The sequence below is a fragment of the Hypomesus transpacificus genome, unplaced genomic scaffold, assembly GCF_021917145.1.
Source record: "Hypomesus transpacificus isolate Combined female unplaced genomic scaffold, fHypTra1 scaffold_192, whole genome shotgun sequence".
Taxonomy (NCBI): domain Eukaryota; kingdom Metazoa; phylum Chordata; class Actinopteri; order Osmeriformes; family Osmeridae; genus Hypomesus; species Hypomesus transpacificus.
Genome location: NW_025813738.1, coordinates 243,636 through 254,575, shown reverse-complemented (window position 1 = coordinate 254,575; position 10,940 = coordinate 243,636). Strand labels below are relative to the sequence as shown.

Sequence of the window (10,940 nt, the reverse complement as noted above, 5' to 3'; positions counted from 1 at the left end):
GTGAAACAATGTTGACAAATTGTACTCAAATCAGTCGAGCCACTCACGCATTAAGGCTAGCTCCTTCTCTAGGTGATGTCATTGTCCCCAGACGTCCGCGAGGGGAAAATCTTACAAATAGCATGGCACGCAACTCTCAAGGCCACTTGACTGAAAAATGCAATATTGATTTAATATAAATACTTGTATGTTGCGCATTTCTTGCAGATGGCTTTCTGTACTTGTGCTCATTGAAGAAATCGCAAATTGCACTGTACGTGTTGCATAAGCTACTCTAATCAGTCAGAGAATGTGAAAGCGTGTAAAACTCGTCTGATTATTAGGTTGCAGTACCCTTTTCCTCAGATGAAGCCTAGATGATGTGATTGTCAAACAAATATTGGCAATGGGGGCAGAAATCCTTAACTGTGTAACATTTGGGACATTTTGTAAGAAGCTTGAGATTGTAATTTGATGGCAGTGTTACGGCAGATATAAATTACTAAGTGAGAGTTGTACATAGAATGGCATGCTGTCCACGTTTTCTGTATAAGCTGGTATCATACTGCTGCAGAACTTGCAGTTGAGTATGTCTTTTATATACCCATTTGTTATTTATAACTTTTGAAAAGAAAACAATGTGCATATATAGGGCACTCTACATAATAAAAAGTTCACAAAATGTTTCTGCAATTGTGCTTGTTACACAAATGAAAACATACATGACAACATGGCAAAATGCAATGGTTTAATTAAACTAATATTGACAGTTCTTTAGACACTCCAATCACGTCAGCTAACTCCTAATAAGTCGTGCTCTTAACAGCCAGTCGCGTCCATACTTCCAGCAAGTACCCATTATTTGGATATGCTTCCATCCTAAAGGCGAACAAGAAGGATATATCTACACGGAGGTGCCACTACTTAGTATGAAACATGATTAAAACACGTTTAGGATCAAATGTTGCTGAAATGTAACACCTAGAATAATCGCGAGGCGCTTGCGTGTGTATGTGTGCGTACGTGGGAGCGTGTGTGTGTGTGCGCGTGTCGCTAGTAGATCTGAAAGTGTGCGGAGGTGGTGCCGTCCTTCCAGCAGCGCAGGGTCTCCGTCACCGAGGAACGGCAGAGAGGGCAAGCTCTCTCCCTATCGAACCACAGACACAAACACTCCTCGCAGAACACGTGCTGAGGAAACACAAACACACACACACACACAAACAGGTTAACCAATTCTTGTGCCGACCCACTTTCGAATACAGCAGATCATTCGTCAAACCCTCCTCAGCAAGCTCACCTGACAGTGAAGAACTAGTGGTTCCCGGAAGTCAGCCTGACAGATGGCACACACGTCTCCCGCCTCGCTGCACTGCTGACTGCTAGCCCTCAGACCATAGCTCTGACCGGGAGAAAGAGACGCCACAGAGAGACACAGGGAGACAGAGAGGGGGACAGAGAGGCCGAGAGGGAGGCAGAGAGACACAGGGAGACAGAGAGAGAGACAGAGAGGGAGGAAGGGAGACACAGGGAGACAGAGAGAGAGACAGAGAGAGAGGCAGAGAAACACAGGGAAACAGAAAGAGAGACAGAGAGGGAGGCAGAGAGACACAGGGAGACAGAGAGGGAGACAGAGAGGGAGGCAGAGAGACACAGGGAGACAGAAAGAGAGACAGAGAGGGAGGCAGAGAGACACAGGGACACAGAGAGGGAGACAGAGAGACACAGGGAGTCAGAGAGAGAGACAGAAAGGGAGGCAGAGAGACAGGGAGACAGAGAGACACAGGGAGACAGAGAGGGAGGCAGAGAGACACAGGGAGACAGAGAGACAGAGAAAGCGAGAGAGGAAAGCGAGAAAGTGACAGAGAATCAAAAAGAACGAGAGAAGCAGAGCAAAAGAGAGAGAGAGACCACAGGGCAACGATTACACACTGCGAGTGAGCGGCGTACTTCCCCTAGAGTGCCGTGGGGGGGGGGGGGGGGGGGGGGGGGCGATGGAGTCAGAGGTGAGATATCCTACCTGGGAGCTGCACAGCACGGCCAGGGCCTTGCAGAGGGACGACACACGTCCGCAGAGGTCAAAGGACTACGAGACAACAGCAGAACACACGCACGCACACACTTTTCATTACGGCAGTGACTTACGTCAGCAGTACCAACTTCTTCAACATTTTGTCTTGTGGTTTTGGCTGTCTGAGTCTTAACCCCGTTCACCACATCCTTCGAACTGGGTGACTCTGAGGAAGGCACTAGTCTGACACAATGACCACCCTCCTCTCACAATGAGTGGTGAGTCTATATCTGATCATCGGGATGTCTTGCTCCACCTGTTTTACGTTTCTTTTCCACGAATGTGTGAACTCTTCGACGTACGCACGCACGCAAGCAAACACACACACACTAACTGAAAACACGCGCTTGGAACCCCAATGTAAAAAGAAACGGTTTCAAAGACGGTCGAAAACGAACCAGGGTTGAGCCATCAGCAAACTCCAACATTACAGAGCCTGTAGGGTCACATCTGTTTGTACCAGACCGTACCAGCGTCATCCAATTAGAACTGTGCAATTCTGATCCATTTACATTACATTACATGTAGTCATTTAGCAGACGCTCTTATCTAGAGCGACTTACAGTAAGTACAGGGACATTCCCTGGCAAGTAGGGTGAAGTGCCTTGCCCAAGGACACAACGTCATTTGGCACGACGGGGAATCGATCCAGCGACCTTCTGATTACTAGCCCGACTCCTTCACCGCTCAGCCATCTGACTCCCTGATCCTTGATTATCGGCTATGCTTTCCACATGCACTAGCCATACCGCACTTTGACTTAAAGGGTCATGGATACACGTTTATGTAATTTCCGGGATTCTAAGCTGGGTTCCATACCTTACACAGGCTGTATATGATGATGAGCATGGCCTCCAGGAAGTAGCTGTTGGTTGGTTCCTCCCCCAGGAAGTAGCGACACCACAGCTGGATGGGAACCAGGGCCCGGAACAGCTGACTGAGCTCCTCCATCAGCAGGTACACCTTACCCTGGGCATACACACACACACACACATTCACACACAGACAGATGCGCGCGCGCAAACACACACATACACACACACGCGGACACAGAAACACACTCACAGTCAGACGTCATCAACAAACATCAATACAGTAACGACCGCCGAGAAATAACAAAACAAAGAGTGAAGAGAATAGAATGACAAAGAAGATTGGAGAATCAGCAGAAGAAAACTTTTCCTGCCTCTTCTCATTTCCCCTCTTTCTTCTACTCTTATCTCTTCATCTCCAGACTGTCCTAACAAACAACTCTTGCTCTGCACCAGCCCAGACACAGTCTCTGGAAGGTTCTCTAGCTGCACCAGCAGTGAGACAAGAGACAGCTGAACTGGACTTCCAGCCTTCCACCCGGCGTGCCTCCCGACCCAACATGGCCGCCGTCCAGGCCTCAGCCTCCACCCAGGCACGCTGTCGGGGAGACGCTTTGCCCACCTGCTCCCCACACAGCTCAGCCCTGGCACGGCGCGGGCACACATAGAGCCAGGCTTCCTCTCCCGTCCCCCTAGGCAGGGAGGCAGGAAGGGAGGCAGGAAGGAAGGGAGGCAGGCTGGGAGGCAGGCTCTACTCAGAACCCGGAGCTCCCCGCGCCGCTCACGACGATCCAAGAGCCAGAGGTTAGCGAAACGAGCCGGCCCAAGAGCGAGCGTTGGGATTCCCCGCGGCCCCGCGAGCCCCCAGCATCCACGCTGTCTCCCTGGGTCCAAACCGACAGTGATGGATGAGCTTCAGCGCAGACCAGAGGGGGGGGGGGGTAGGGGGGGGTCTCCACTGACAGGCTATTCATCTCCCCCCCCCCCCCCCCCCCCCCCCCCCCCCCCGCATCTCGCCAAAACACCCCACTCCATACGCGTGGAACCAACCGCTGGATACGAGCCAACCGCTTCCTGTATACCACTTCCTGCTTGTCGGGCTTTCATTAGCGCCGTCGACCTCGTGGCTCCTGACTTGCTCCCAGCCGGCGGTGGGGCCGGGCTGTCACCAGGCCCGCCATGGATCGCTCTGCGGCAGGAGCGCGTTCTCCTTTTCGCTTCCACTTCCAGGTGGAGCTGTAGGCTATTAAAACGACATTTCCCTGGAGCCATAGACTATTAAAACGACATTTCCCTGGGGTGGAACATCACTAGTGGGGGCTAAAATGAGCAAAGGAAGGACTTGTGACGTTAAAAGAAAAAGCTAAGTGGATCCAACGCGGCGCAGGCTAATGTACCTGGTGGCCAGCCTGAGTACTGCATGCCGAGAGAACATGCCGTGCCATGCTGCACTATTGCTTGCGCCTGACCAGACTTGCAGTTTATGGCTCATGTGAGATCATTAGACAGTCCTCCGCTGGATGCAGTAATGAGACGGAATGGCTGACTGTGCAGCCATGACATTATCGGGGGTGAAAGAGGGGCCACCAGGGTTCAATTCAGGCTGGGGTGTGGGGGGTGGGGGGGACGAGCAGGGTTCAGTCCAGGTTGGGGGTAGAGGGGGGGCTAGCAGGGTTCAGTCAAGGGATGGGGGGTGGACTACCACGGTCTACTACCAGCACACCTAAAGTGTGGCCACTGGACAGGCCACGGAGGTCAAGGCCACAGAGGTCAAGTCCAAGGTGGAGGTGAAGGGATGGCTCGTGGAGTCAGGGATGGCCAGAGCATCAGCAGCAACCGGATTGTGTGATGTGCATGCGCATGTGTGGGGTGGTGAGCAGTAATGGGCTAGCCCCAGGGAGGGATGACCTCACCCCCTGCACCCCCCAGAGAGAAATGAGCTCAGAGGCAGGCTGGTCTCTGATTGGTCTGTTTATCAGCGGAAAATCTAATCCAAATCGCACTCCGTGACCCCCCCAGGACAAGAGCTAGACCTTTACGTCGATTCAACACCAAAACACTGGGTCACACACACAAACACACACACACACAAACACCTGAGGCCACACAAAACCTGTCTACAAACAACAACACACATACACATAAACTGTGACTCTCGAGGAGATCAAACCCTATGAATATAAAACAGCCAACTCAGTTTGCTACTACCCAAGAACCCCCCCCCCCCCCCCCCCCCCCCCCCCCCCCCCCCCCCCCTCCAGCATTTCAGAAAAACTCTGAACATGGAACACTGGGAGATTCTTCCATCAGGCGGCACACGTGCACAGATGAACGATCCTCCTCCTCCTCATCATCATCATCATAACCTTTTCATCATGCAAATCTGCTGAAGAGGTAGGAGAGAGAGCGAAGAGATAGAAGAGAGAAAGAGATTGGAAAGGTAGAGACAGAAAGAAAGAGAAATAAGAAGAGAGAGAGAGAGAGAGAGATTGGAAAGGTAGAGACAGAAAGAAAGAGAAATAAGAAGAGAGAGAGAGAAAAATAAGAAGAGAGAGAGAGAGAGGGGGGAGAGAGAGAGAGAGAGAGAGAGAGAGAGAGAGAGAGAGAGAGAGAGAGAGAGAGAGAGAAAAGACACAGAGATTAAAAGTAATGGAAGAGAGAGATGTGCTCTCACCCTTGATTTGAAAGCCAGGAAGATTTTGGGCAGAAACAGGATGAAGCATTTCAGGCCAATGGTGAAGAACTTCAGGATAAAATCAGTGATGCCCACGGCCCAGATTAGACTGAAGAAGTCAAAGTTGTTGATGTTGGGCTTTGCAAACCTGAGGCTAGGGGCAAAGGAAGAAAGAACACCATTTCAGTTATTGGATACCCAGCCAATCACAGTTTTGAAAAGGCTGTAAGTAATTGAGGAATCAGTCACTTAACATACTTAAACAAACAGGTATAATGTGTACGTCACTACAGTTGAAAACATCTTCTAAATGACCAAAATGTAAATGTAAACACAAGGACAGAAAAACTAAGAATAACAATAAGGCTAAACTTCAACATAACAGGAAAGGTCAAATGATAAATGGATGCTGCATACTCACAGAATAAGAGGGCACATTGCAACAGACACCTAAGAAATGTGGAAATAATTATAATAATAATAAGGCTACATGAACTCAATGACAAAACTGAAAAGAAAATATGCGACACCGGAAAAAACATGTGGAAGGCTGGACAGATGCAAAACAAACCAGAGGGGCACAGACCACAATGCTACCCTAAGGACCTGACAATGGGTCCAAATTAAACTACAAATCCCATTTGGATTTGTAGTTTAATTCACTGATCCTCTACCTGTTGTACAGCTCCTCGGCGCTGAAGGTGTAGTACACATAAACAATGTTCCCCGCCAGGAAGATCTGGATCCAGACCGTCATCAACACTGACCTCTCCTCCTGAACACAAAACATCCCCCGTTTTACACAGCCTGACAGCTGGGCATCTCCACACAGAAACCACTGGAAGCACGGTTACATTTACCCGGAGAGAGACCTGGTGTTTGAAGCTTGAGTTTGCGAAGGCGAACGTGCTGGCCATGCCAACACACACGGCGATCCCTGCCGAAGATAAGAGAGAGGGTTTTCACACACCGGGCCGCAGTTACCGCGATCAAACATTGTGTCGCCGGCTAACACAGGAATCGTGTCGACGTGGCGCTGTTACCCAGCTTGTGCTGGAAGCAGACTTTAGCCAGGAGGATGAGGATGAAAGGGAAGCCCCTCTGGAGCCAGGTCACCACCGCCTTCAGCTCCGACAGCGCCGGGGCTGGGGTGGAGGGGTCGTCGGAGGCCTCCTCCCTGCCCCCATGCCTCTCCCCGGGCCCCGCCGAGCTGGAGTGGAGCAGGGAGGAGCGATGCTGGAAGGGGTGGTGGTGGTGGTTGTGGTGGGATGGGGGCCGCGGCAGGTAGGGAGCCACCTCAGAGCGGCCGCCCTCCTCCCTGGACGAGGCAGTCATCTGGATGAAGACCTCCGGGGAGGAGGCCAGGACCAGGCCGGCCGCCTGGAGGGACGCGGAGGGGACGGAGGGGACCCCCACCAAGGTGAACAGCTGCTGAGAGGAGGGGGAAGGGTCGGGCTTCAGGCAGTCAAACACACCACCCTCGTCCAGGCTGCTCTCAGATCCCAGGGTCTGGCTACGACTTCTGCAGGGTCAGGTTTTGGGAGGAGCGGACATTTACAGTAGGCCTATGCAGTCTCCAAGGAGTGTTTGGCTTCATTACACATGATAAAGTACGTGGTGCACCAGCACACAGGCAGCATGCGTGTTCCCACCTTTCTGGGGGCATTCCCTCCGTGTTGCTGCTGTGTCTCCTCTGCATGGCATCCAGCTCATTCCGGAATCATCCTGTCATATCGGTGAAGGGAAAACACGGTAGACGTTTTGAATGAACACGCACCTTTGCTAGGCACTTCGCTTAATAACGACAGGCCAGGGGAGGGGTAGTGCAGAATCAGCCATTACAGCATAATAAGAAAACATAAATAAAGATCACATATGTTTTTTAAACGAACGTATTAAAATGTATAATTTTAATTATTTGATTCACCTGAATCATATATGTATCGTCGTTTCCTTCTTCTGTTTATGGAGGCATATATAGCAGTATACGGGCTGACTCGATGAGAATGCTTTTCCGGTATGACGACACCGAGACGTGCATATGGACCAATCAGCGTCTACATTTCTACTGCACCATATCCGTGTTTGGACATCTGTTTCGACTGTGGACAGAACGATAAATATCTGCAAATTTCATTTAACAAGAAATTCAGCTTGCTGCAATGCATATGGGACATATAAATGTGTGGTAACGTGCTCTTAGACCTATAGTAGCTCTAATTTGTTAGCCAGTGAGTGACCGTTAGCTAGAGCTAGCAATCACAGGCTAGTTGTGTAGTTAACAAAGCAGTCCTTGTTATCAGAAAAATGGGTTAGCCTCTCTAGCTAAGGATTTGCGATGCGATGCATATCTTTCCAAATAAATACATCTGCATAGGTGTCCCTAACAACATTCTTTGTCACAAAAATCTTAGCCAACTGGTGATCATTAGCCTCATTAGTACAGTGCAATTCTCTGGAAGTGGGTGGTCTCAAGACTAACCCTACACCGCCATGCCATGGTGCTACGTCGGCTGCTAAGAAAACGCTGGGTTTTAGGGGTCGTTTTTGGACTTTCTCTCATCTACTTCCTAACCAGCACCTTGAAGCAGGTGATTATTAACACTGTTGACCCTTTGTGTTTGACCATGCCACGGTGTGAGAATGCAGTGAGTAGAGATGCTGTCTCGTATCACCGTGCAGGAGGAAAGGACCATACGGGACCGCACGCTCCTGGAGGCGAGGGACCCGGACCACCGCATCCCATGGAAGGTCCGCTTTAACCTGGGTAACAGCAGCCGGCAGATCACCCAGTGCAGGAACTCCATCCAGGGCAAGAATCTGCTCACAGATGAATTAGGTGAGTGCAGACGTTATATTAGTTTACTTGGCCATTCCATACAGTAGCCCTGGGTCCTGACCTATATATATATATATTTTTTTTTTTTAAAGCAACCTGTTAGCCTAACTAAACATCGAACCCCATGAACATCTTCCAGGTTATGTGTGCGAGAGGAAGGACTTGCTGGTCAACGGTTGCTGCAACGTGTTTGCTCCCAGCTCCAGACAGTACCTGTGTAAGAGCTGCCTGGCAAACGGCTGCTGTAACATCTACGAGTTCTGCGTGTCCTGCTGCCTGCAGCCAGACAAGGTAGCTACGACAACCATCGCAAAACCTCGCATGAACGAACACACCCGTAGGGCCAACAAGTCAGCATCGGTTCAACGTCAACATGCGTTGAACGTAGCACGGCAAGACTTTTCCATAAAAGGCCTACGGTGTGACGGGAATCCACTTGAGTTTTTGCTCATTTGTAGGTGTCAGTGCTAGGGAACAGATCGTGTTACTTGATATGTTGGTGGTTTTGAATGTACCCCCGTTTCAGAAGAGTTGCACGTTGACTCATCCGCGAATGTTGACCTTTTTTCTCGCGAATTGTAGCTAATTCTCAGTGAAGTCACCGAGGAACGACAGATAGCATCTCTTCTCTCTCGCCTAATCTCCCGCCCCTCTTTCCCTTACACTCTAATCTCATCCCCCCCCCGCGCCACCGTCTCTGCTCTCCACCCTTATCGGCGCCCTCATCCGCTCTCTCTTCTGCGCCGTCCTCGCGTTTTTCCTCTCTAACCTCCCTCCTTATCTCCCATCTCCGCTCTTCAGCAACCTCTGCTGGAGCGCTTCCTGAACAGGGCTTCCGACGGCTTCCAGAACCTCTTCACCGCGGTGGAGGACCACTTTGAGCTCTGCCTGGCCAAGTGCCGCACGTCCTCTCAGGTACAGCGCCCCCCCCCCCCCCCGAACCCACAGGGGCCCGTTCACATCTCGGAGGTGTTCCCGTATCGAGCAGGCGCTAATGATTTCGCCTCGAACCCCTCACCAGGCCGTGATGTTGCAAAGTGTCAAATCCATTTTCGAACTTAAAAAAAAAAAAAAAATTCTCACACACAGCTTTGACAGTTACTTTGCAAACAACATCCCTCCCGAAAACAGTCTCAAATAAAAGCTTGGACAAACCCTTTTTTTTCCCCCCCTGTCAGTATGATCCGATATGTCACTCGCTCACACGCAACACTTTGGAAGTCCTCTTGATAAAACCGTCTCATGTTTGTGCCTGATCTCCTTCTCGCCCCACCAGAGTGTTCAACATGAAAACACCTACCGCAATCCACAAGCAAAGTACTGCTATGGAGAAAGCCCCCCTGAACTCCTTCCCGTGTGAGACGAAGCACTCCTGGACTGAGGAGAGGAAGTGATCGGGGGCGGGGTCACCTGACCGACTGACACTAGAAAGAGGAGGCAGCTGGAACCCCTTCCGAGAAAAGACAAATATGTGTTTGGAAGGTTCACACTTCATAAGTGCATGAACGCTCTCAGAACCTCGTCATCGGTGGTCTTCATGTTCTGTAGCTCGTCGTCAAGGATCAACCTCAGACAAGCTCCATGTCATAGTCACAGTGCTACCGCCGCAGACGTCAACCCTGGCACACAGACAGATGGTGTCAGACATCGTCCTGGTGGTGACGATGTCCACGCAGCAAAGAAGCAGTCATGGTTTTATGTTTGTAGGCGTGCGGGTTGATGATGAATAAAGTTCCAGACTGTGAATCGAATGAGCTTGTAACAGTTTCTCTCGGACGGCCTGAGGACAATGACAGTTACTTTACTAAAGTTGTTGTAGTCTTGTTTTTCTAATCTTTTTTCTAGACTTGTTTTCTGTTGAATGTTCTTATTTTATTGTACTTGACTCCTAATGGGTAGTTTACAGTAATATGAGTTTGGTAAAAAATAAATAAAAGAACAGTTACAGTAAAAAAAAAAATCTCTGATGCTTTTTATGAGATCATCTTCCTCACATTAAACAAAAACACTTCTATCAGAGCTCCCAAGTTTGTGAGAGTGGTTTAATATAATATGAATTGGATTTAGCTTGAAAGGTCTGCTGGGAATAACATGGAGGCAACATCTATCTTCTGGGCTGTGACGTCGACTCTCCTAGCGCTGACGTGAGTGACAGTTTCATCTGCTTTCCCCTTCTCTGTCCACCTGACAATCTATTACACTAAGGACAGAAGGGCCCGGAACTCCACCAGAGAGGCCCCCCAGAAGAGCGCTGACGAGGCCCGGCCACATGCCCATCCCTCGCCTGGGAAGCACGGCCGCAGCACAACAATTAATCATTCTGATGGCTGAGAAAACAAAGTGTGTCTTGTAATTATAGAATATATTAAGGCTCGTCCTAATTTTATTTTTTGACAATTTGATTAATGACTGTCAACGGGGACCCGAGCACTTAGTGTGAACAGCTTAACTGGGTAGAATCCAAACCTGTCATGTAGTCAACAGAGGTCTCTAGAATGCAGTTTAATCTATGTTTGGAAGCGTTGAAATGTGAAGATTGATAAACCACTCGGTAATGTATGGCCCATT

At 49.9% G+C, this 10,940-nt stretch overlaps 2 protein-coding genes across 3 annotated transcripts; one reads left to right on the top strand and one right to left on the bottom strand.

Annotated features, from left to right (window-relative positions):
• Window positions 1-713: 713 nt before the first annotated feature.
• Window positions 714-7,558, bottom strand: rnft2 (ring finger protein, transmembrane 2). 2 transcript variants are annotated; one of them, XM_047052014.1, is made up of 10 exons: window positions 7,461-7,558; window positions 7,186-7,258; window positions 6,577-7,055; window positions 6,394-6,470; window positions 6,208-6,308; window positions 5,534-5,687; window positions 2,867-3,016; window positions 1,997-2,062; window positions 1,277-1,378; window positions 714-1,167 (listed from the first exon to the last, which is right to left on the bottom strand). In XM_047052014.1, exons 2-10 carry the CDS (start codon window positions 7,230-7,232, stop codon window positions 1,033-1,035), a joined length of 1,311 nt encoding a protein of 436 aa, XP_046907970.1. In that variant the 5' UTR covers window positions 7,233-7,258; window positions 7,461-7,558; the 3' UTR covers window positions 714-1,032. The 2 variants fall into 2 exon arrangements, with proteins under 2 accessions (XP_046907970.1, XP_046907971.1); XM_047052015.1 differs by having other exon boundaries at window positions 5,534-5,681.
• Window positions 7,559-7,596: 38 nt separating this feature from the next.
• spring1 (SREBF pathway regulator in golgi 1) lies at window positions 7,597-10,349 on the top strand. Its single transcript, XM_047052016.1, has 5 exons — window positions 7,597-8,124; window positions 8,216-8,372; window positions 8,512-8,663; window positions 9,174-9,287; window positions 9,649-10,349. The coding sequence occupies exons 1-5, from the start codon at window positions 8,032-8,034 to the stop codon at window positions 9,730-9,732; spliced, it is 600 nt and encodes a 199-aa protein (XP_046907972.1). The 5' UTR covers window positions 7,597-8,031; the 3' UTR covers window positions 9,733-10,349.
• The last annotated feature ends 591 nt before the right edge of the window (window positions 10,350-10,940 follow it).